The sequence below is a fragment of the Macaca thibetana genome, chromosome 19, assembly GCF_024542745.1.
Source record: "Macaca thibetana thibetana isolate TM-01 chromosome 19, ASM2454274v1, whole genome shotgun sequence".
NCBI lineage: Eukaryota > Metazoa > Chordata > Mammalia > Primates > Cercopithecidae > Macaca > Macaca thibetana.
This window is the reverse complement of record NC_065596.1, coordinates 7,191,687-7,217,314: the sequence shown is the minus strand read 5'-3', so window position 1 is coordinate 7,217,314 and position 25,628 is coordinate 7,191,687. Positions and strand designations below refer to the sequence as shown.

Genomic DNA, 25,628 nt, shown 5'->3' with positions numbered 1-25,628 from the left:
AACTGCTGAGCTCAAGCAATCCACCCACCCTGGCCTCCCAAAATGTTGGGATTACAGGTGTGAACCACCACGCCTGGCCAGCAAGGCTGTTTTTAAAGAAAGTGTTCACAATTCAACAAACTAAAGCTGTGCCTTTCAAACTTTGGACGAGAACCCTCTGCAGAAATATCATAAGATATGAAGAATGAGGAGAGTTTGTCTTTCTGCAACTCTCTGTCCTTCGTCCTTTTGAAGCTGGCCCTGGATGAATGTCCTGGGGGGACATGGGGAATGCCTTCTGTTCTCAAAAGCCTTAGTCACTGGGAGGCGGAGATGGGAACATTGCTTGAGGCTGCTTGAGCCTGGGCAACGTAATGCGACCATGTCTCTAAAAAAAAAAAAAAAAAAAAAAAAAAAAAAAAAAATGGCTGGGTGCAGTGGCTCAAGCCTGTAGTCCCAGCACTTTGGGAGGCCGAGACGGGCGGATCACGAGGTCAGGAGATCGAGACCATCCTGGCTAACCCAGTGAAACCCCGTCTCTACTAAAAAATACAAAAAACTAGCCGGGTGAGGTGGCGGGCGCCTGTAGTCCCAGCTACTCGGGAGGCTGAGGCAGGAGAATGGCATGAACCCGGGAGGCGGAGCTTGCAGTGAGCTGAGATCCGGCCACTGCACTCCAGCCTGGGCGACACAGCGAGACTCCGTCTCAAAAAAAAAAAAAAAAAAAAAAAAAAAAATTAGCTGAGCATGGTGATATGTGCCTGTGGTCCCAGCTACCTGGGAGGCTGAGGTGGGAGGATCACTTCAGCCCAGGAGTTTGAGGCTGTGGTGAGCTATCATCGTGCCACCACACTCCCGCCTGGGTGACAGAGTGAGACTTTGTCTCTAAAAAAAAAAAAGGCTGTAATTTTTTAGTTTCTTATTTTTAATTTTTTTTTTTTTTTTATAGAGAAGAAGTGTCTTGGGAGGCTGAGGCAGGTAGATCACCTGAGGTCAGGAGTTCCAGACCAGCCTGGCCAACATGATGAAGCCCTATCTCTACTAAAAATACAAAAAATTAGCTGGGTTTGGTGGCGGGTGCCTGTAATCCCAGCTACTCAGGAGGTTGAAATAGGAGAATCACTTGAACCCGGGAGGCAGAGGTTGTAGGGAGCTGAGATCGTGCCACTGCAATCCAGCCTGGGCGACAGAGTGAAACTCTGTGTCAATAATAATAATAATAATACTATAATTAAATAAATTTTTTTTTTTTTTTTTAAGACGGAGTCTCACTCTGTCTCCCAGGCTGGAGTGCAGTGGCTCGATCTCCGCTCACTGCAAGCTCCGCCTCCCGGGTTCATGCCATTCTCCTGCCTCAGCCTCCCGAGTAGCTGGGACTACAGGCGTCCGCCACCACACCTGGCTAATTTTTAATATTTTTAGTAGAGACGGGGTTTCACCATGTCAGCCAGGATGGTCTCGACCTCCTGACCTCGTGATCCGCCCGCCTCGGCCTCCCAAAGTGCTGGGATTACAGGCGTGAGCCACCGCGCCCGGCCTAAATAAATAAATTTTTTTAAATGAAAAGACAGGTCGGGTGCGGTGGCTCACGCCTGTAATCCCAGCATTTTGGGAGGCCAAGGCGGGCGGCTCATGAAGTCAGGAGATTGAGACCATTCTGGCTGACATGGTGAAACCCTGTCTCTACTAAAAATACAAAAAAAAAAAAAAAAAAAAAAATTATCAGGGCGCATTGGCAGGCGCCTGTAGTCCCAGCGACTCGGGAGGCTGAGGCAGGGGAATTGCTTGAACCCAGGAGGTGGAGGTTGCAGTGAGCGGAGACCGTGCCATTGCACTCCAGCCTGGCAACAGAGCTAGACTCTGTCTCAAAAAAAAAAAAAAAAAAAAAAAGGAAAAGAAAAAAGAAAAGACACCAGTTAGCCAGGTTCTGGTCTGAGAGGGGAGGCAGGGCTCTCATCTGAGGATCTGAGGGGGCAGGCAGGACCCTATTATGAGAGTCTGAGGGAAGGGGCACAGTTGTGCCCTGGGGACTGAGGGGTGTTCCACCCCATCTTGGGGGGCTGAGGTGAGAACCACCATACTCTGGGCATCTGGGGAGACAGTGCTTTGCCCTGGGGTTTTGGGGATGGAGACAGGGCCCTACCTCTGGGGCTCTGAGCAAGGGGGTTGTGGTGCAAGTATGGCCCTGCCATTAGGGGTCTGAGGTGAGGAGACTGAGTTCTGCCTTGTGCAGGTCTGAGGGGCTGAGCTTACCTTCCTGCCCAGTGCGGAGGGCTGGGCGGTCTGAGGTCCTATGGGAGGCCTGTCTTTGCCACTGCCTTGGCCCTGGCCAGCCAGGTCACCTCCTTGGAAGACCTCGAAGCTGCCTCTTCAGCCTTTCCTCACCCCACCCTCCCATCTCTCACCCACCTCACCCTTAAGGAGAGAGCCCCACACCTGCTCCCCACAATGTCTCAGGGCAGGCAGGACACCCCCGGGACGAAGTTGTGTCTGAGAACATGGGGATAATTGTCTAGTATGTTTGACACAAGCTAGGGTGCGAGAGTGGCGCAAAGGTCTCCAGGAGACCCCAGATTTGCATCTGTGACTGTGCCCAGAGAGCCCGCCTGTTTCTGACGCTTCAAGAAAGTCAACTCGGCCGGGCGCGGTGGCTCAAGCCTGTAATCCCAGCACTTTGGGAGGCCGAGACGGGTGGATCACGAGGTCAGGAGATCAAGACCATCCTGGCTAACACGGTGAAACCCCGTCTCTACTAAAAAAATACAAAAAACTAGCCGGGCGAGGTGGCGGGCGCCTGTAGTCCCAGCTACTCGGGAGGCTGAGGCAGGAGAATGGCGTGAACCCGGGAGGCGGAGCTTGCAGTGAGCTGAGATCCGGCCACTTGCACTCCAGCCTGGGCGACAGAGCGAGACTCCGTCTCAAAAAAAAAAAAAAAAAAAAAAGAAAGTCAACTCCCCTCTCATGCCTTCACTTTCCTGCCTGCAAAGGGTTTAAAACTTCTGCTGGCCGGGCACAATGGCTCACTCCTGTAATCTCAGCACTTTGGGAGGCCAAGGCAGGCAGATCGCTTCAAGTCAGGGGTTTGAGACCAGCCTGGCCAACATGGCGAAACCCTGTCTTTACTAAAAATACAAAAATTAGCCGGGCATGGTGGGGCACACCTGTAATCCCGGCTACTTGGGAGGCTGAGGCAAGAGAATCGCTTGAGCCTGGGAGGCAGCAGTTGCAGTGAGCCAAGACCTTCCGCTGTACTCTAGCCTTGGCAACAGAGGGAGACCCTGTCAAACAAAACAAAACAAAACAGCCGGGCGCGGTGGCTCACGCCTGTTATCCCAGCACTGTGGGAGGCTGAGGCGGGCGGATCACAAGGTCAGGAGATCGAGACCATCCTGGCTAACACCGTGAAACCCGGTGTCTACTAAAAATAGAAAAATTGGCCGGGCGCGAAAAATAAAAATAAAAATAAAAATAGAAAAATTAGCTGGGCTGGGCGCAGTGGCTCACGCCTGTAATCCCAGCACTTTGGGAGGTCAAGGCAGGGGGATCACGAGGTCAGGAGATTGAGACCATCCTGGCTAACAAAGTGAAACCCCATCTCTACTAAAAACACAAAAAATTAGCTGGGTGTGGTGGCGGGTGCCTGTAGTCCCAGCTACTCAGGAGGCTGAGGCAGGAGAATGGAGTGAACCCAGGAGGCCCAGCTTGCAGTGAGCCGAGATCGTGCCACTGCACTCCAGCCTGGGTGACAGAGCAAGACTCCATCTCAAAAAAACCAAACCAAAACAACGAAAGCTTCTCCCTACTTCCTGGGATTTGGCAATGAGTTAATATTTCTAAATTCAACACCCAGCATACGGCAAATATGGACTGTTTATACATGCTAGAATTGAATAGGAACAAAACACTGTGAACTTTTATTCAGTCCATCCTTTTTTTGTTTTTTTGTGTTTTTTTTTTCCATTCTGGATCTCACTCAGTCTCCCAGGCTGGAGTACAGTGGCACCATCTTGGCTCACTGAAGCCTTGACCTCCTGGGCTCAAGCGATCCTCCCACCTCAGCCTCCCAAGTAGCTGGGACTACTGGCACGTGCCACCATGCCTGGCTAATTTTTGTATGTACGTATTTATTTATTTATTTATTTATTTATTTATTTATTTATTTATCTATTTTTAAACAGAGTCTCCCTCTGTCGCCCAGGCTGGAGTGCAGTAGTGAGATCTCGTCTCACTGCAATCTCTGCCTCCCAGGTTCAAGCGATTCTCCTGCCTCAGCCTCCCGAGTAGCTGGGACTACAGGCACGTGCCACCATACCAGGCTAATAATTTTTATATTTTTAGTAGAGACAGGATTTTACTAGGTTGGCCAGGCTAGTCTCGAATTTCTGACCTCAAGTGATCCACCTACCTCGGCCTCTCACAGTGCTGGGATTACAGGTGTGAGCCACTACGCCTGACCTAGTTTTTGTACGTTTTGTAGAGACAGTGTTTCACCATGTTGCCCAGGTTGGTCTTGAATTCCTGGACTCAGGTGGTCCTCCTGCCTCGGTCTCCCAAAGTGCTGGGATTACAGGTGTGAACCACTGTAGCCAGTCTTCAGCCACTTCTTATTTGCAGCTAGTGTGTGCTGCCACATTCTGGGAGCTTTATGCATAGTAAGTTACGGGCTCAGGACTGCCAATTAACACACAGGAAGAGAGCTAAACTTGGATTCCAAAAAGACAACGAATAATTTTTTCGAAATTATATCTCGGCCGGGCGCGGTGGCTCAAGCCTGTAATCCCAGCACTTTGGGAGGCCGAGACGGGCGGATCACGAGGTCAGGAGTTCGAGACCATCCTGGCTAACACGGTGAAACCCCGTCTCTACTAAAAAATACAAAAAACTAGCCGGGCGAGGTGGCGGGCGCCTGTAGTCCCGGCTACTCGGGAGGCTGAGGCAGGAGAATGGCGTAAAAACCGGGGAGGCAGAGCTTGCAGTGAGCTGAGATCCGGCCACTGCACTCCAGCCTGGGCGACACAGCGAGACTCCGTCTCAAAAAAAAAAAAAAAAAAATTATATCTCAAATATTGTATGGAATATACTTACAGTAAAAAAAAGAAAAAAAAGTTGCTGGCTGGGAATGGTGGCTCATGCCTGTAATCTCAGCACTTTATGAGGCTGAGCCTAGGAGTTCAATACCAGCCTCGGCAGCATAGTGAGATTCTGTCTCTAAAAAAGAAGTTAGCCAGGGCGCCAGGGCAGGACATGGTGGCTCATGCCTGTAATCCCAGCACTATGGGCAGCTGAGGGGGATGGATCACTTGAGGTCTGGAATTTGAGACCAGCCTGGCAAACATGGTGAAACCCCGTCTCTACTAAACATACAAAAATTAGCTGGTATGGTTGTACGTGCCTGTAATCCCAGCTACTCAGGAGGCTAAGGCAGGAGAATCACTTGAAACTGGGAGGTGGAGGTTGCAGTGAGCTGAGATCGTGCCACTGCACTCCAGCCTGGGTGACAGAGCGAGACTCCATCTAAAAAAAAAAAAAAATTGCCAGGTGTGGTGGTGCCCACCTGTAATCTCAGCACTTTGGGTGGTCCAGGAGGGAGGACTGCTTGAGCCCAGGAGTTCAAGACCAGCCTGATCAACATAGCGAGACCCCATGTCTACTAAAAATAAAAAATGACCGGGGCATAGTGGCACGTCCATAGTGCCAGCTACTCAAAAGGTTGAGGCAGGAGGATAGCTGGAGCCCAGGATGTCAAGGTTGCAGTGAGCTATGCTCACATCACTGTGCTCCAGCCTGGGTGACAGAGTGAGACCCTGTCTCCAAAAAAAAGAAAAGAAATAAAAAAAAAATTAGCTGGACGCAGTGCCTCACCCCTGTAATCCCAGCACTTTGGGAGGCTGAGGTGAGAGGATTGCTTGAGCCCAGGAGTTCGAGACTAGCCTGGGCAACATAGTGAGACCTCATCTCTGCTAAAGATAAACATATTAGCTGGGTGTGGTGGCACATGCCTGTAGTCCTAGCTACTCAGGAGGCTGAGGCAAGAGGATCACTTGAGCCCAGGAGATTGAGGCTGCAGTGAGCTATGATAGCCATTGCACTCCATCCAGCCCAGGATACAGATGGAGACCCTGGCTCTTACAAAAAAAAAAAAAAAAATCAAATCTGTCGGCTGGGCATGGTGGCTCACGCTTGTAATCCCAACACTTCGGGAGGCCAAGGTGGATCACTTGAGGTCAGGAGTTTGAGACCAGCCTGGCCAACATGGTGAAACCCCATCTCTACTAAAAATACAAAAATTAGCCGGTTATGGTGGCACATGCCTGTAATCCCAGCTACTTGGGAGGCTGAGGCAGGAGAATCACTCGAACCCGGGAGGCGGAGGTTGCAGTGAGCCGAGATTGCACCACTGCACTCCAGCCTGGGAGACAGAGCGAGATGGTGTCTCATAAGAAAATAGAATATTTGTCCTGTGATTGTCCCCCTCTCTTGGATGAGGAAACTCAGGCTCAGAGAGGTGAGGGGGCTTGCCCAGGGTCCCCAGGACAAGTGTCCTGCCCACAGCCTTACCCGGTCACCCTGGCACTGGCGGAAGCTGGCATTGATGCGGTCCAGGTCGCGGCGGGCACTCAGCAACATCTGCATGATGGCATCCTTGGCGCGGGTGGTGAGGTTGAGTTCCTTGGTCAGGTTGGTCTGGGAGGCCGTGAGCCCCAGGACCTGGCTGTACAGGCCCTCGGCTCGGCGCTCAGTGGCCTGCAGGTTGGACTCCGTGCTCACGTGCACGTTGCCATAGACCATGAAGAGCACAAGCCCCAGGATGATGAGGAATTGGATGAGGGAGACGAAGAGGAAGAAGTAGCGCAGGTAATACCAGCAGCCCCGAGAGCTGCTCCCGGCCCGAGCGTAGGACCCTCCATGCTCCATGGCCAGACCCATTTGCTCACTCCTGCCGTCTAGTGCACCGTCCCTGCTTGCCACCCGGCCTGCTCTGGCCTCCGCCTCGCAGGGGGGAGTGCTTATATTACTCCTCTTAATACTTCCTCTGCCTGGCTCCTTCCTGGCCCGGAGGAAACGGGGGCTGCGGGTTATCACAACACTCCCACTCTGGCTGTGAGAGGGCAGGGGGTGGGGCTGGGGGCGCAGAGCCAGGGCACCGGCTGGACCCCTCTGATTAATGCTGGGTGGGGCGCTGGCTGGCTGGTCAGGCATTCTCGGCCTCTTTGAGCCTCGCGTTCGCCTTTACTTGGTGGCCGGTGCTGTTCTCAGTCCCTGCTGTGATTAGATCACCGAATCATGCCAGGTGTGTTGCTGTCGCCCTTGGGTGGCAGAGGAAACTGAGGCACAGGGAGGCGAAGGGGCTGCCTTGGGGTCTCACGCGGTTAGTTCAGGGGGCTTGACTTACCTGGAGACAGGCTGGCTACAGACATGCACCCACTTCACTGGGGCGGTGCTGATTAAATGCCACAAAACGTGGGAAATGTGCCGGGCGCGGTGGCTCACACCTATAATCCCAGCACTTTGGGAGGCCGAGGTGGACGGATCACCTGAGGTCAGGAGTTCGAGACCAACCTGGCCACTATGGTGAAACCCCTGTCTCTACCAAAAATACAAAAATTAGCTGGGTGTGGTGGCGCATGCCTGTAATTCCAGCTACCCAGGAGGCTGAGGCAGAATAGTTGCTTGAACCCAGGAGGTGGAGGTTGCAGTGAACAGAGATCGTGCCATTGCACTCCAGCCTGGAGTACAGAGCAAGACTGTGTTTCAAAAAAACAAAAAAAGGCCGGGCGCGGTGGCTCAAGCCTATAATCCCAGCACTTTGGGAGGCCGAGACGGGCGGATCACGAGGTCAGGAGATCGAGACCATCCTGGCTAACACGGTGAAACCCCGTCTCTACTAAAAATTACAAAAAACTAGCCGGGCGAGGTGGCAGGCGCCTGTAGTCCCAGCTACTCGGGAGGCTGAGGCAGGAGAATGACGTAAACCCGGGAGGCGGAGCTTGCAGTGAGCTGAGATCCGGCCACTGCACCCCAGCCTGGGCGGCAGAGTGAGACTCCGTCTCGAAAAAAAAAAAAAAAAAAAAAAAAAAGTGTGAAACGCTTAGCTAGCCTAGGGATGGACAAGCAGTAGGTGATCAGTAATTGCACAGGAGGGCATCACGGAGGGCTGAGCCATGGATGGTGGTGGCGCTGGCTCCCTAAGCTCTGTCATTGCCCACAAAGCCCTGTTCACTTAGGTGCTCAATAAATGCTCCAGGAAACTGCAGCACAAGGAATAATGAACTTAGAGCTGGGAAGAGCTGGCTTTCCCCATGAGAGCTTGGGCGAGAGGTCTCACATGACTGTGCCTCACTTTTCCCCTTTGTGAGACAGGGTATACCGGTGCCTGGTCACTCTGTGGCTGTTGTTATGATTAGGATCATTTCCTGCTGGAGGCACTGCTGGGGGCTCTGTGAGATGGTGAATGAGAAGTGGTGGATAGGTGGGACCGAGATTCCTCCCTCGACACTCAAAACCCTATGGCGGGGCTGGGCACAGTGGCTCACGCCTGCAATCCCAGCATTTTGGGAGGCCAAGGCAGGCAGATCACCTGAGGTCAGGAGTTCCAGACCAGCCTGGCCAATATGGTGAAACCCCATCTCTACTAAAAATACAAAAATTAGCCGGGTGTGGTGGCGGACACCTGTAATACCAGCTGCTTGGGACGCTGAGGCAGGAGAACCACTTGAACTCAGGAGGCGGAGGTTGCAGTGAGGCGAGATCAGACCACTGCACTCCAGCCTGGGAGATAAGAGAGAAACTCTGTCTCAAAAACAAAAACAAACAAACCAAAAAACCATGGGAATTTTCTGGCGTCGCTGTGGGTCACCCCCACAGTTGGGCCCGGAGTGGTCTTGGGGACCAGGAAGCAAAGGATTCTGTGTGTCCTGCCTATCTCCCAGAATCAGGAGCTCCAGCAAAACGCTCCCTGGAGTCCCTTCTTTGTTTGCTCCACGCTGGGTGATGCCAGGCCCCTCCAAGACGCATCATTCCCAAGCCCAGCCACAAGCAACTCCCAGTCTTGGGAGACAGACTGGGACAGGTACCCTCCCACCCCGTGGAGTCAGGGTGGGCTAGAGGGACAGGAGCAGGGAGCTGGAAAGGAGACTGGACTCCGGACAGGTCACAATCGTGCAATTGCTGTTCTCTGTAGGGGAGTGTGAAGGCTGGGGCGTGTAGACCCGTCCTCCCATTAGCCAGGGTAACAGAGTGGGGAGGGGTCGTTGACAGAGCAGAGGGGTATTCCAGGGTGGTGCTCAGTGAGGCAAGAGTAGAGTTGAGAAGAAGGAAGTTCCCAGGGGTGGGCAGGAAATCCATGTCTGACCTTTGACCTTTGCAGCTACCCGGTGGTTCCTGATTCTGATTCCGGACCCTTCCCAGCGGCGTCGTGGGCGGCTGCTAGTGGGGGAAGGAGGGCTGGGGGTTGCCATGGATGCCCAACCAGTCATTTCTCCAGGTTGGCCAGCCCCACCCAGAGCCCCCCAGAGCTGGGCAGGAGGAGAACATCCTCCGTAATGGGGGCAACATAGTCTGAGTGAACCCAGCATTACAATTTAGAGTTTTGGAGTTGAGTTCTGACTGTGTCACCTACCAGCTTTTGTGACCTTGGAGAAGTGACTTTCCCTCCCTGGGCCTCAGTTTTCTCCTGTCCGAAGTGGAGATAGCCAGGCGCAGTGGATCACACCTGTAATCCCAGCAATTAGGGAGCCAGAGGTGGGAGAATCAATCGCTGAGCCCACAAGTTTGAGAGCCTGTTCAAAAAAAAAACCCCCCAAAAACAAACACAGAACAAAAATCAAGTGAAGACAACATAGCCAGTTTTCTTTTTTGAGACAGAATCTGGTACTGTCGCCCAGGCTGGAGTGCAGTGGCGCCATCTCGGCTCACCGCAACCTCCGCCTCCCGGGTTCAAGCGATTCTCCTGCCTCAGCCTCCTGAGTAGCCGGGACTACAGGAACACGCCACCATGCCCGGCTAATTTTTTGTATTTTTAGTAGAGACAGGGTTCCACCATGTTGGTCTTGAACTCCTGACCTCATGATCCACCCACCTCGGCCTCCCAAAGTGCTGGGATTACAGGTGTGAGCCACTGCGCCAGGCCTGATTTTTTTTTTTTCCCCCCTAACAAAAAAGGTAGGCCGGGCGCAGGGGCTCACACCCGTAATCCCAGCACTTTGGGAGGTTGAGGCGGGTGGATCACGAGGTCAGGAGTTCGAGACCAGCCTGGCCAATGTGGTGAAACCCCATCTCTACTAAAAATACAAAAATTAGCTGGATGTGGTGGTGGGTGCCTGTACTCCCACCTACACAGGAGGCTGAGAACAGAAGAATCGCTTGAACCAGGGAGGCGGAGGTTGCAGTGAGCGGAGATCACGCCATTGCACTCCAACCTGGGCGACAAAGCAAGACTCCATCTCAAAAAAAAAAAAAAGGTAAAGATAGACTTTCCTCTTTTTGCACAGTATTATGTCTTTGAGATTCACTGACTCCTTTGGCCGGCTGTTTAGGTTTTCACCAGATACATTACAATAAAATTACGCATGGGCACTGAGATTGTTGCTGAGTTTTTTGTTTCAGTAAATAAAAGAAGATTTAAAATCAAATTTCCTGGCTATGTGCAGTGGCTCACATCTGTAATGCAAAGCGTTTTGGGAAGCCAAGGCAGGCGGATCGCTTGAGTCCAAGAGTTCAAGACAAGCCTGGGCAACATGTTGAAATCCCGTCTCTATAAAAAATACAAAAATTAGCCGGGCGTGGTGGTGGGCGCCTGTAATCCCAGCTACTTGGGAGACTGAGGCAGGAGAATTGCTTGAATCCAGGAGGCAGAGGTTGCAGTGAGCCGAGATCACACCACTGCACTCCAGCCTGGGTGACAGCGTGAGATGGTCTCAAAAAAAAAATGAAGAAAAAAAGAAAATCAAATTTCCAGAAATGAATGAAATTACTGGGTCTCAAAGCGGGCACATTTTTACATTTTGATAGTTGTCACCAATTTGTCCTTCAAAGAGGTTGTTTTCATTGACATACTTGCCTGCAAGGTCTGAAATCTCCAACATGGACTTTATGAAAATGTTCTGTTTGTGTCCTTGGCCAGAAAAATCTGGAGGGAGAACGTGAGCGCCTGATCGAGAATCTACATGAAGTCAAATGCATCGGCCCTGACGTGAGTGTTGGGTTTTTTCCTGAAAACAATTTGTCATGTTCACAGGAAATTTTGCAAATGAATCCCTTCAAATTCCCTTGGAGGGGCACCAGACAATCAGGCTTGCTTTTTAAACCCTTTTGTTTTTCTAAACAGAAAACAATTGATTTGGTTTCATTTGTTTGTTTGAGTGGAGAAGGAAAAACTGTCATGAGGAAGTCAGCTCCGAGTCACTCCCTGAAAACTGACACTGAAGTCTTCATAGAGACACGAGTTAAAAAAAAAAAAATCACTCAGAACTTCAGGAAGGTCCTTGAGGAAGTGATATTTCTGGTGAAGAAAGATTTCGGTGAAGTTCAGAAAACCCTCCACTATTTTTTTTTTTTTTTTTTGGAGACAGATTCTTGCACTGTTGCCCAGGCTGGAGTGCAGTGGCACAATCTCGGTTCACTGCAACCTCCACCTCCCGGGTTCATGCCATTCTCCTGCCTCAGCCTCCTGAGTAGCTGGGACTACAGGCGCCCGCCACCTCGCCTGTCTAGTTTTTTGTGCCTATAGTAGAGATGGTGTTTCACCGTGTTAGCCAAGATGGTCTTGATCTCCTGACCTCATGATCCGCCTGCCTCAGCCTCCCAAAGTACTGGGATTACAGGCGTGAGCCACCGCGCCTGACTTTCTTTCTCTCTTTTTTTTTTGATACGGAGTCTCGCTCTTTCGCCCAGGCTAGAGTGCAGTGGCGCCATTTCGGCTCACTGCAACCTCTGTCTCTCAGGTTAGAGCAATTCTGGCTCAGCCTCCTGAGTAGCTGGGACTACAGGTACACACTACCACCCCCGGTTAATTTTTGTATTTTGTTTGTTTGTTTGTTTTGGTTTTTTTGTTTTTTGCTTTTTTTTTTTTTTTTTTTTTTTTTTTTTTTTTTTTTTTTTTTTTTTTTTTTTTTTCTCACGCTGTTGCCCTGGAGGGCAGGGAGTCTTGCTTTGTCGCCCAGCCTCAGCTCCTGAGTAGCTGGGAGTAATTTTTTGTATTTTTAGTAGTGGCGGATCTCCCAAAGTGCTAACAGGCTGCCAAGCTCCCGGCCCCTGTTTTTTGCTTTTTTTTTTGAGACGGAGTCTTGCTCCCCAGGGGAGTGCAGTGGCGGATCAGCTAACTGCCTCCGCCTCCCGGGTTCATGCCATTCTCCTGCCTCAGCCTCCCGAGTAGCTGGGACTACAGGTGCCCGTCACCTCGCCCGGCTAGTTTTTTGTATTTTTTTAGTAGAGACGGGGTTTCATGTGTTAGCCAGGATGGTCTCGATCTCCTGACCTCGTGATCCGCCCATCTCGGCCTCCCAAAGTGCTGGGATTACAGGCTTGAGCCACCGCGCCCGGCCAATTTTTGTATTTTTAATAGAGACTGGGTTTCACCGTATTGGCCAGGCTGGGCTTGAACTCCTGACCTCAAGTGATCCTCTCGCCTCGGCCTCCCAAAATGCTGGCTTTATAGGCATGAGTCACTGCACCCGGCCAACCCTCCACTTTTACGTGCACGTGTTTGGTTTTTGGTTAATGGAAGTGAAATTAAGTTTTGTGCTTTTGGAGGTGACAGAGGCGGCAAAGAGAGTCCTTCTGTGGGGTGGGGGAAACCTGTGATCTCTGGGACTCTGTGTTCCCTGTTGAAAAATAGGGACCTAGGCCGGGCACAGTGGCTCACACCTGTAATCCCAGCACTTTGGGAGGCTGAGGTGGGTGGATCACCTGAGGCCAGGAGTTCGAGACCACCGTGACCAACATCTTTACTAAAAATACAAAGTTAGCCAGGTGTGGTGGCACATGCGTGTAATCCAAGATACTGGGGAGGAGGAGGCAGGAGAATCGCTTGAACCCAGGAGATGGAGGTTGCAGTTAGCTGAGATTGCACCATTGCACTCCAGCCAGGGCAACATGAGCAAAACTCCATCTCAAAAAATAAAAAATAAATAAAAAGGCCGGACGCGGTGGCTCAAGCCTGTAATCCCAGCACTTTGGGAGGCTGAGACGGGCGGATCACGAGGTCAGGAGATCGAGACCATCCTGGCTAACCCGGTGAAACCCCACTCTACTAAAAAATACAAAAAACTAGCCGGGCGAGATGGCGGGCGCATGTAGTCCCAGCTACTCAGGAGGCTGAGGCAGGAGAATGGCGTGCACCCAGGAGGCGGAGCTTGCAGTGAGCTGAGATCCGGCCACTGCACTCCAGCCTGGGTGATAGAGCAAGACTCCGTCTCAAAAAAATAAATAAATAAATAAAAAATAAAAATAAAATAAATAGCAAAAGAAAAACAGGGACCCACTTCCTTGCCTGTGATTGGGGGGCTGGAAAGGTCAGGTTGCAGCTAGCCCATGTCCCCTCCTGCCATGGCTACTATGGACTTTCCATTTTTGTCCCCTACCCCTATTCCTCCAGCTATGGGAGGGGAGCTGCAGTGTGGCCATGGGTAGGGATTACCCAGGATGGTACCCTGGAGACAGAGGTAGACAGACAGAGATAACCAGAGACAGAAAGACACTTAAAGAGATGACCAGCAGAGGCCAGGTGCTGTTGCTCACGCCTGTAATCCCAGCACTTTGGGAGGCCGACACAGGTGAATCGCTTGAGGTCAGGAGTTCGAAACCAGCCTGGCCCAACATGGTGAAATCCTGTCTCTACTAAAAATACAAAAATTGGCGGGGTGCGGTGACTCACACCTGTAATCCCAGCACTTTGGGAGGCCGAGGCGGGCAGATCACAAAGTCAGGGGTTCAAGACCAGCCTGGCCAGCAAGGTGAAACCCCATCTCTACTAAAAAAAATACAAAAATTTGCCGGGTGTGGTTGTGCACACCTGTAATCCCAGTTACTCAGGAGGCTGAGGCAGGAGAATCACTTGAACTCGGGTGTGGAGGTCGCAGTGAGCCGAAATCGCACCAATGCATTCCAGCCTGTGCAAAAAGAGTGAAACTCTGTCTCAAAAAAAAAAAAAAAAAAGAAAGAAAAGAGAGAGAGAGAGAGAGAGAGAGAGAGAGAGAGAGATGACCAACAGAAACCAAGAGGGATCATTAGACAGGTGGAGACAGGGAGATAGAACAAGGACAGCTCAGTGGCTGGCTCTGTAGGGTGGGAGGCAGTTGTCACTGAGAAGTGCTGTTTGCCTCTCTGGGCATCTGGGGAGCCTCAATGCAGACCTAGTTCTCGGCCTGTCCTTCTCAAGTCACCTCGAATACTCACCGACTCTCTGTCTTATGACTTCCCTGGGGTTCAAAGCCTCCAGCCTCAAATTCCCCGCTTCCCAACATTCTTTGACACTAATTCTACTTGTGCCCCTCCTACTCACACATCTGCCACGGCTCCCTGTCACCCTCCATCCCCAGAACTGATTTTTTTTTTTTTTTTTTTTTTTTGGAGACGGAGTCTTGCTCTGTCACCCAGGCTGGAGGGCAGTGGCGCGATCTCGGCTCACTGAAACCTCTGTCTCCCGGGTTCGAGCAATTCTCCAGCCTCAGCCTCCTGAGTAGTTGGGATTACAGACGCCTACCACCACACCCAGCTAATTTTTTGTATTTTTAGTAGAGATGGGGTTTCACCATGTTGGCCGGGCTGGTCTCGAACTCCTGATCTCAAGTGATCAGCACGCCTTGGCCTCCCAAAGTGTTGGGATTACAGGAGTGAGCCACCACGGCTGGCTCAGAACTCATGTTCAGGAGTCCCTCAGGTATGGCCAAGATGGAGCCAGCAGGGGAAATAAATAAATGCATAATGGTGACAATGACTTGGTTCCTGTGGACAGCCCTGTGCCCTGCCCTTTACACGGGCCAATTCTTGGACCACACAGTCCTGTGGTGAGGGGGTCTTGAGTCCCTAGGGTCCTGGCTGGAGTGAGGCCAGTCTCCAGGCTTCCAGCTCTGGCTGACTCCAGAAGGAGGAACCATTTCCTGCCGGCTTCTGGATTGACGCCAGGGCCGGGGGAGGGGGTTTCAGACCCACCCTGTCCGACTCTCAAAACTCTGGGCCCTCAGGAGGCGGCAACCGGATCTGCTGGCTGGGGCGGCCCCTGGTGGCCATTAGCGGAACACAACAGCTAGATCTCCTCTTCCCGCAGCCTCAGTTTCCCCATAGGCAGAGCGTCCAGGTGAGCCCCCTCTCAGGTGAAGGTCCTGATCAGGCACCTACAAACCCCAGGTATGTGGGAGGATCATGAGCAGGACTGGCTAAAGGGGGTGGAACTCTGACAGAGTTCCAAGAGCTTCCAATCCCCTCTCTACACCAGCCTCTTAGGAATGTTTTAAATTTATTTTTATTCACTTAGTTTTTGAGTCAGGGGTCTCACTCTGTCGCCCAGACTGGAGTGCAGTGGCTATGACCTCGGCTCACTGTAACCTCCACCTTCAGGGTTCTCTAAGCAATTCTCCTGGCACAACCTCCTGTGTAGCTGGAATTACAGGTGTGCACCACCACGCCCAACTAATTTTTATTTGTATTTACTTATTTTTTTGAAATGGAGTCTTGCTCTGTCACCCAGGCTGGAGTGCAGTGGCACAATCTGGGCTTACTACAACCTCTGCCTCCCAGGTTCAAGTGATTCTCTTGCCTCATCCTCCCGAGCAGCTGGGATTACAGGCGCTCACCACCTCACCCCGCTAATTTTTGTGTTTTTAGTAGAGATGGGGTTTCACCATTTGACCAGGCTGGTCTCAAACTCTTGACCTCAGATGATCCACCTGCCTCGGCCTCCCAAGGTGCTGGGATTACAGGTGTGAGCCACCGTGCCCAGCCTATTTATTTAGTTTTCGAGACAGGGTCTCACTCTGTCGCCCAGGCTGGAGTGCAGTGGCGTGATCTTGGTTTACTGCAACCTCTATCTCCAGGGTTCAAGCGATTCTCCTGCCTCAGCCTCCCAAGTAGCTGGGACTACAGGTGCGCACCACTACACCTGGCTAATTTTAAAACTTTTCGTAAAGATAGTGGTCTCCCTACATTATTCAGACTTGTCTCTGGCTCCTTGGCTCAAGTGATCCTCCTGCTTCAGCCTCCCAGTGTGCTGGGATTATAGATACGAGCCACCACACTCAGCCCAGACACTTTTAAAAACTATTTTTAATTTTTAGTAAGTAATACATGTTCATGGTTTTTAAAAATGCAATTTTTACAAAGGGTACATAGAGAAACATGAGAGTATGTCCCCCGCCAATTACCAGAGCCCTGGTTTGCTCCCCAGAGAGGGAGGCTGTGACCAGTGTCTCCTTCAGAGATATTTGGATAAAAGTCACCTCCCCAAGCCCTGCATTTAAAAAAAAAAAAAAAAAAAGCGGGGGGACCGGGCACTGTGGCTCACGCCTGTAATCCTAGAACTTTGGGAGGCCAAGGAGGGTGGATCATGAGGTCAGGAATTCGAGACCAGCCTGGCCAACATGGTGAAACCCCGTCTTTACTAAAAAATACAAAAAACTACGCCCAGGGAGCTTGCAGTGAGCTGAGATCCGGCCACTGTACCCCAGCCTGGGCGACAGAGCAAGACTTTGTCTCAAAAAAAAAAAAAAAAAAAACTACGCCCAGCTAATTTTTTTGTATTTTTAGTAGAGACGGGCTTCACCATCTTGGCCAGGCTGGTCTTGAACTCCTGACCTTGTGATCCACCTGCCTCGGCCTCCCAAAGTGCTGGGATTACAGGCGTGAGCCACCGTGCCCTGCCTCTTTTTTCTTTTTCCTTCCTTCCTTCCTTCCTTCCTTCTTTCCTTCCTTCCTTCTTTCTCTTTCCTTCTTTCTTTCTTTCTTTCTCTTCCTTCTTTCTCTTTCTTTCTTTTGCTTCCTTCCTTCCTTCCCTCCCTCCCTCCCTCCCTCCCTCCCTCCCTCTCTCTCTCTCTCTCTCTCTCTCTCTCTCTTTCTTTCTCTTTCTTTCTTTCTTTCTTTCTTTCTTTCTTTCTTTCTTTCTTTCTTTCTTTCTTTCTTTCTTTCTTTCTTTCCTTTCTTTTTGAGACAGGGTCTCACTCAGTCACCTAGTCTGGAGTGCAGTGGCATGATCACGGCTCATTGCAGCTTCCACCTCCTGGGCTTAAGTGATCCTCCTGCTTCAGCCTCCCAAGTAGCTGGGACCACAGGTGCATGCCACCAAGCCTGGCTACTTTCTTCTTTCTTTCCCTCCCTCCCTCCCTCCCTCCCTCCCTCCCTTCCTTCTTTCTTTCTTTCCCTCTCTCTCTCTTTCTTTCTTTTCTTGAAGGTGTTTTGCTCCAGTCACCCAGGCTGGAGTGCAGTAGCATGATCTTGGCTCACTGCAGCCTCTGCCTCTCAGGCTCAAGTGATCTTCCCACCTCAGTCTCCTGAGTAGATGGGACCACAGGTGCATGTCACCATGCCCAGCTAATTTTTAGTGTTTTGGTAGAGAATGGGTTTCACCATGTTGCCCAGGCTGGTCTCAAACACCTGAGCTCAAGTGATCCACCCGCCTCAGCCTCCCAAAGAATTTTAAAACAATTATTTGTAGAGACAGGGTCTCCCTATGTTGCCTAGACTGGTCTTGAACTTCAGGGCTCAAGAGATCCTCCTGTCTTAGCCTCCCAAAGTGTTGGACTTACAGGCATGAACCACCGTGCCCAGCATGATTTTCTTAATAATTTTTTTCTAACTTTAATTTTTCTTTCTTTTTTTTTTTTTTTCTGAGACGGAGTCTTGCTCTGTCGCCCAGGCTGGAGTGCACTGGTGTGATCTCCACTCACTGCAAGCTCCGCTTCCCGGGTTCACACCATTCTCCTGCCTCAGCCTCCCGAATAGCTGGGACTACAGGCGCCCGCCACCTGGCCTGGCTAGAATTTTGTATTGTGTAGTAAAGACGGGGTTTCACCGTGTTAGCCAGGGTGGTCTCGATCTCCTGACCTCGTGATCTGCCCGTCTCGGCCTCCCAAAGTGCTGGGATTACAGGCATGAGCCACCGCGCCCGGCCTAATTTTTCATTTTTAATTTTTGAGACAGGGTCTTGCTCTGTCACTCAGACCACTGACGTGCAGTGGTGTGATCATGGCTCACTGCAAACTTGACATCCTGGGCTCATGTGATCCACCTGCCTCAGCCTCCCAAGTAGCTGGGGCTACAGATGCATGTCACCATGCTCAGCGAATTATTGATATTCTTTGTAGAGACAGGTTCTTGCTGTGGTGCCCAGGCTGGTCCCAAACTCCTGGGCTTAAGTGATTCTCTTGCCATGGCCTCCAAAATGTTGGGATTACAGGCATGAGCCACCACACCTGGCCAGCCTTGAGTCTGGAGGAGTCAAAGTTATGTGTGAATTTTCAACTGCATGGGGGACTGGCGTCCATAACCTTCGTGTTGTTCAGAAGTTGGAGAATAATCTACCAATTTTTCTGTAAGTCTGAAGTTATGCCAAACATAAAGGTTAAATTTAGATAACAAGCTAAAAATGTTTAAAGGTTAGAAAAACAAGAAAACCCACTAATACATTCATGTGAAATTGAGCAATATAAAAGTGTCCATATTTCAATGTTTTTTACCCATATAAACAGCACTTTCTTGTGATTCAACCTATAGATTCTCTTCCTTTTAGTTGTAGCTTTTATTTTTCTTGTGTGATTGCATTGGCTAGTACTCCCAGAGGAAAAACTACTTGACAGTGGACGTCCTCATCTTGGCACTGATTTTGATGTGTTTTTTTTTCTCTACAATTTATAAATTTCCTCATTTGATCTATTAGTATAGCAATTAACAGACTTGGGAATATTGAACCATTGCTCCATCTCAGGCATAAGTCACCTTTGTTGCAGTATAGGTTAAAAACATGGGCCGTGAGCAGTGGCTCATGCCTGTAATCCCAGCACTTTGGGAGGCTGAGGCAGGAGGATCACCTAAGCTCAGGAGTTCAAAACTAGCCTGGGCAACATGGTGTAACCCCCATCTCTACTAAAAATATAAAAATTAGCTGGGCGTAGTGGTGGGGGCCTGTAATCCCAGGTACCTGGGAGATTGATGCAGAAGAATTGCTTGAACCTGGGAGATGAAGGTTGTAGTGAGCCCAAATTGTGCCACTGCACTCCAGCCTGGGCAACAAGAGCAAAACTCCATCTCAAAACCAAACCAAAAACAAACAAACATGTTACTTGGTTCTTTTTGTTTAAATTCCATCTGGGAGTTTTGTACCCTTCTCACAGGGTGAGGGATTTGCGGTTTTCCTATTGTGCCACCTTTGTCAGCTTTTGTTTTCAAATCAACTCCCTATCAAGAGTCCAATCACCCATTTTACAGATAGGGTAAACTGAGACCCAGAGAGGGAAAGTGACCCTTTCCGGTTACTCCTGAGCCAGGGCTAGACCTCCAGTCTTCGTATCTGTGGGATGTCGGTAACATTGTTGTTAAAGGGGACTTCAAATCCCAGCTAAGCACTAGCTCACTGCATGATCACTTGGGCCTCAGTTTCCCTGTCTGTAGAATAAGCACTTTACATGGTCGGGGAGAGAGGGCTGAGGCTCCTTTCTGTGAAGTTTCCGTTCAGGGCGTCTCCACGGTCTAAAGGTGAGCGTCGCATCCAGCGTGGGGCGCCTCTATACACGTCCCCGCAGACACCCCCCCACCATGTCTGTCCTCCTGGCCGAAGCCCCCTTCCGGCTGGGGGTCGACTCACTCTCGTGCGCGCCGCGCCGGCCGCCGGCAGCCCCCGGAGGGTCCGGAGCGAGAGCGCGAGCGAGGGCTGGGCCGGGGTCGGGACCCCGAACGGGGACGCGGCCGAGGCGATCTGCGCTGGGGGCTCATCTCGGCTGCCAGGGCGTTACTGCCGGGAAGGGGGAAGGGGGCTGTCAGCCTCTGGTCCCCTGTCCCCAGACATCGCCAGCCCTCATCCGCCCGAGCGTCCCTTTGCTGGGAACTCCATCCCCAGAGATCCCCATCTCCCAGGGTTCCCGCTCTCCAGGATCCGGCATCCGTTCGCCACCACCAGTCATTACCGGGACGCCTCCCTAGAGACTCCCAGCTACATCCCCAGAAGCTCTATCTCCAGACCACCAGCCTCTCCCTCGATACTTCCTTTTCTTTGCACCCTCCTCTTCCGTTCCCCGTCCCTCTCGGGGCTCCCACCGACGCTGGATCCTGGAGACCTAAGTTTCTAGAATGTTCGCCCCAGCCTGGAATCCCAAGAGAGACCGCTCTCCTCTCCATCTTTAGGTTCCAACTCCAGGAACCTCCTATTAAATAACAATGCCCCGCCCACAATGCCACGCCCAAATTAATGATTGGCCTAAAGAATGTAGCCCTGCGCAGCCATTGGTCGCGCCCTCCCCGTCCATCCGCCCCCGCCCTCGGGCCCGCCCCTCACTCACAAGCGTTCGCGCAGCACAGCCTCCCGGGCCGCACAGGCTTCGCCCTCAGCCTCCGCCACGCCTGCGCGCCGCAGAGCCTCGTCCAGCCGCCGCGCAGACTCCGTGGCCGCCGCCTCCCAGCGCGCCAGGGCCTCTGCGGGCGCAGGGGTCGGGGTCAGGCTAGAGAGCCGGCGCCCACCCGCCCCACGCACGCCGGAATCCAAGTTGATAGTCTGCATGCCGTTTGCACGCTTTCCTTTATTTGAATTAAATTTGTGCGTACCATTGCTTGGCTTCCACGTGCCATTTGCATAGCTTTTCATAGGTTTGCATTGCTTTTGTGAGTCGTTTACAAGGCGTTTGCATGTTTTGTAATGTTTGCGTTGTTTTTGTGACATTTGCATGGCCTCTGCATGTTGTTTGCATTCGTTTCATAAGTTTTTGCGTTTATTTCTGTGTTATTTGCATTACGTTTGCAATTATGCTGGTTTGGATAACTAGGATTCACCTAGGCTCCTCCCACCTCTATCCCTGCCCACTCCCTTATACCACAACGCACCTGTCAGTGCCCCGTTCTCGGCCCCCATCTGGGTCTCCTGTGCCTTGGCTTCGTCCATCTCAATCTTCAGTGTCGTTAGTTGGGTCTGAAGCCGGCTCTGAAGAGTGGAGGGGAAGTGGGAGGGGGTGTAGGCGGAGGAGGGGAGGAGTGAATCGGCCTGGCCCTTTTGGGGAGAGTGAGAAGCCACCTGCAACCCTGTGTCCTCAGCTGTGTGGAACGTCCTTTGGGGCCTTGTAGTTGTAAAACACAGAAGTGGCTTCTGAAGCCTGGGGCACCGAGTGGTAACAGCTGCCTGCCTGGGGGGAGATCTCTGCCCAGGTCCAGTGCCACCAACCCTAAGCCACTGGATAGTGGAGAGTGCTTAGCTCTGCTGTCAGATTCAAGTTCCACTTTCAGCTCCATCTGGGACTCACTGACGGGATTTCAAACCAACACAGTGAGCCGGGCATCGTGGCTCACACCTGTAATCTCAACACTTTGGGAGGCCGAGGCGGGCAGATCACTTGAGGCCAGGAGTTTGAGACTAGCCTGGCCAACATGGTGAAAAACCCACCTCTCCTAAAAAAAAAAAAAAAAAAAAAAAAATAGCCGGGTGTGGTGGTGGGCGCCTGTAATCCCAGCTCCTTAGGAGACTGAGACAGGAGAATCGCTTGAACCTAGGAGGTGGAGGTTGTAGTGAGCTATCGCGCCACTGCACTCCAGCCTGGGCAACAGAGCATGACTCCGTCTCAAAACAAAACTAAACAACACAAAACCAAGCAACAACAAAAACCAACAGGGGGCAATTTGATGGTTGACAACGATTGAATTTCTGGGGTATGCGTAGGTTTCCTCTGGACATTCTGCAAAATTACTGGTCCGGCTTCCTCAGTGTATCTTACAGTAAGGGGGCAGAGCCAGAATTTGTTTTTTTTTTTTTTTTTTTTTTTTTTTTTTTTTTTTTTTTTTTTGAGACGGAGTCTCGCTCTGTCGCCCAGGCTGGAGTGCAGTGGCCAGATGTCAGCTCACTGCAAGCTCCGCCTCCCGGGTTCCCGCCATTCTCCTGCCTCAGCCTCCCGAGTAGCTGGGACCACAGGCGCCGCCACCTCGCCCGGCTAATTTTTTGTGTTTTTTTAGTAGAGACGGGGTTTCGCCGTGTTAGCCAGGATGGTCTCGATCTCCTGACCTTGTGATCCGCCCGTCTCGGCCTCCCAAAGTGCTGGGATTACAGGCTTGAGCCACCGCGCCCGGCCCAGAGCCAGAATTTGAACTCAGAGTAGGCTGCTCTTAACCTCGACTGCCCCAGTCCCTTCTCTTGGTGGGGGCAGAAAAGGGGTAGGGATTTATTTGGATTGATTTTATTTATTTATTTATTTATTTATTTTGAAATGGGGTCTTGCTCTGTCAGCCAGGCGGGAGTGCAGTGGTGGGATCTCAGCTCACTGCAACCTCCGCCTGGGATTACAAGCATGTGCCATCACACCTGGCTAATTTTTGTATTTTTTAGTAGAGATGGGTTTTCACCAGGTTGGCCAGGCTGGTCTGGAACACTTGACCTCAACTAATACACTCACCCTGGCTTCCGAAAGTGCTAGAATTACAGGCGTGAGCCACCGCGCCCGGCCGCATTTTGATTTTTAATATTCAGATGTTGCACTACCTCGGCTGGGCTGGGAGGTTGGGGTGGAATGGGGGGTGTGCCCAGAGGTAGACAGTAGTCACTCCATAAATGGAAATGGCTGGGATTTTGAGGACAGTTCTTTTGAAAGGCTCAGGGCTGGAAAGGGTTAAAAAAAAAGTCTGAAGGGTTAGTCAGAGGAAAAGGAGAACCTAGCAGGTACCTCCCCCAAGAGGCCAACTTTAGCCTCCTAATTACAGGTGACATGTGTGTTCCTCTCTCTAAATAGGGCTGCTGGAAACTGGCTGGAGTGGGGCTGAGTGGGCACATGGGGGAGGGCCTCCAGTGGTCTGGGGTTTCTCCAGACACCATTTATCTGGCAAATAGCAAAGGACAATGAGACTTTTTTATTTTCTCAGATGGAGTCTTGCTCTGTCTCCCAGGCTGGAGTGCAGTGGCACAATCTCAGAACACTGCAACCTCCACTTCCCGGGTTCAAGCGATTCTCCTGCATCAGCCTCCTGAGTAGCTGGGATTACAGGCGTTCACTATCACGCCAGGCTAATGTTTGTATTTTTAGTGGAGACAGGGTTTCGCCATGTTGGCCAGGCTTGTCTCAAACTCCTGACCTCAGGTGATCCACTTTTCTGATCAGAAGGTAGACTCCATGGTGAACTGACATCTAAGGGTTGGAAGGCATTAGGGCGCTCTTCTCAATGCCTTCTCAAGTCTAGGAACTGGGGAAACCGACGCACAGGGAGGGAATCCTGGAGATGTGTGGGCAGGCCCTCTCTTATCCCAACATTCTGGATTCCCGAGCTCCCCCTCCACCCGGCCCACCTACCTGGCGGCCTTCACAGGCCTTCAATGCTTTCTCCACCTCTCGCCGGATACTTTCTGCCTGGTCCAGCTGCCTGGCTAGGGCCTCCTCCCGCTCGGCAGCCTCTGCCAGCAGGCGCCGCAACTCGTCGACCTCAGGCGGCGGGTCCCCGGGCGGCGCCGTGGCATTGGCCCCCGGCTCCGGGCAGCGAGATCCCCGAGCAGCCGAGGCGGCCAGATTCCAGGCTACTAGGGCCCCGCCGGCCGCTGCTGCAGCCAGGAACACGGCCACCCCGCACAGAGCGAGCACCCGCCAGGCACGCCCGGGCTCCGGCCCCGGCTCGGCCATGCCGCGGTCCACAGCTCTGGCCCCAGACGGCCACGAATATTTAATTGGCACCTTGGGGCGCCAGGGACACCCACGGTTCCGCCCAGCCTGGCCGTGGCTTCCCGAGTCCGTTGGGAGGGGTTGGACCCCCTCCAGGGACTGGTCCAACCCGTCGAGCTCAAGAAAGGAGGAGGGATCCTGGGTTCCTGCATCCCACGTGCTGCCCTCTGTGCCTCAATTTCTCCCTCTGTGAAATGGGGAGAGTATTAACTCCTGCTCGGTAGGGCTTGGTAGGAATCAAGCTGGCACATCTGTGGGAAGCGCCAAAGACCGCATCTGCAAAGGAAGTGCTTGGCTATCATTTGGGGATATGTTGTTTCCATTATTTTTTAATCTTAAGTTTGTGTGTATGTGTTGCCGAAGCTGGAGCACAATGGCAGGATCTCGGCTCACTGCAACCTCCGCCTCTTTGGTTGAAGCGATTCTCCTGCCTCAGCCTCCTGAGTAGCTGGGATTACAGGCGCACGCCATCACGCCCAGCTAGTTTTTGTATTTTTAGTAGAGACGAGGTTTCACCATGTTGGCCAGGCTGGTCTCGAACTCCTGACCTCAGATGATCTGCCTACCTCGGCTTCCCAAAGTGCTGAGATTACAGGCGTGAGCCACTGCGCCTGACTCATTTTAAGTTTCTTGTTTGTTTTTTTGAGAGAGTCTCGCTATGTTGCCCAGGCTGGTCTTGAACTCCTGAGCTCAAGCAATCCTCCCACCTTGGCCTCCCAAGGTGCTGGGATTAAAGACATGAGCCACCGCATGCAGCCTGTGGTTCCCATTCTGTTGATGGGGTAACCGAGTTGGGAGATGGGAGGACACGCCACTGACTTACGGTTGGCCGGGGTTAGGCTGCTACACTAGCTGTGAAGAGGACCAGAGGGTAGACACAAGAGTGGACCGCCCCGTCTTCCCGCCTGCTCCCCACTGGGCCGCCAGGGGGCGATGTTACAACATGATTACAATGGGGCTCTGGCTCCCCTTCCCTCTTAGAATACAACCAGTTCTCCCCTCCCCTTCCTCCCTCCTACTCCCCCTTCTCTCCCTCCTCCCTCCTCTTCCTGTTTCTCCTTCTCTATCTCCCCCTCCCCCTTCTCTCCCTCCTCACACCTACAAAGGACTTGATTACACCTTTATGGTCATTTCCTCTTCACGCCTTCCTGTGGCCTCCCCAACGCTCTTCCAAGTGCATTCCCACCCCAGGGCCTTTACACCTTCTCCTCCTCTGCCTGGCTAATTGCTGCTCTGCTGACAGGTCCCCTCCTACAGAAAGTCCCCCTCTCCAACACTACCCCCTTTTGATCAGCTCCTAGGGCCCTGACATTAAAAAGGTAATTGTAGGCCGGGTGCTATGGGTCACGTCTGTAATCCCAGCACTTTGGGATGCTGAGGCAGGTGGATCACCTGAGGTCAGGAGTTTGAGACCAGCCTGGCCAACACAGTGAAAGCTCCTCTCTACTAAAAATACAATAATTAGTTGGGCTTGCTGGCGGGCGCCTGTAATCCCAGCTACTTGGGATTGCAGGCACCTGCCACCACTCCTAGCTAATTTTTTTTTTTTTTTTTTGAGATGGAGTCTTGCTCTGTTGCCAAGGCTGGAGTGCAATGTCACAGTCTCAGCCCACTGCAACCTCTGCCTTCCAGGTTCAAGAGATTCTCTTGCCTCAGCCTCCCAAGTAGCTGGGATTACAGGCACCTGCAACCACACCTTCTGTATTTTTAGTAGAGATGGGGTTTCGGCCGGGCACGGTGGCTCAAGCCTGTAATCCCAGCACTTTGGGAGGCCGAGATGGGCGGATCACGAGGTCAGGAGATCGAGACTATCCTGGCTAATACGGT

At 51.9% G+C, this 25,628-nt stretch overlaps 2 protein-coding genes across 2 annotated transcripts in view; both read right to left on the bottom strand.

Annotated features, from left to right (window-relative positions):
* The window catches only part of PLVAP (plasmalemma vesicle associated protein), a 28,377-nt gene extending 21,389 nt beyond the window's left edge, over positions 1-6,988 (bottom strand). The window contains exon 1 of the mRNA XM_050769615.1: positions 6,538-6,988. Within this exon, the coding sequence (XP_050625572.1) occupies positions 6,538-6,906 (369 nt within the window). The 5' untranslated portion in view covers positions 6,907-6,988. The remainder of the gene's footprint in view (positions 1-6,537) is intronic.
* A 10,609-nt stretch (positions 6,989-17,597) lies between these two features.
* Positions 17,598-23,762, bottom strand: CCDC194 (coiled-coil domain containing 194). The gene is made up of 4 exons (XM_050769812.1): positions 23,439-23,762; positions 20,998-21,094; positions 20,460-20,592; positions 17,598-19,915 (listed from the first exon to the last, which is right to left on the bottom strand). The coding sequence occupies exons 1-4, from the start codon at positions 23,760-23,762 to the stop codon at positions 19,765-19,767; spliced, it is 705 nt and encodes a 234-aa protein (XP_050625769.1). The 3' UTR covers positions 17,598-19,764.
* Between the last annotated feature and the right edge of the window lie 1,866 nt (positions 23,763-25,628).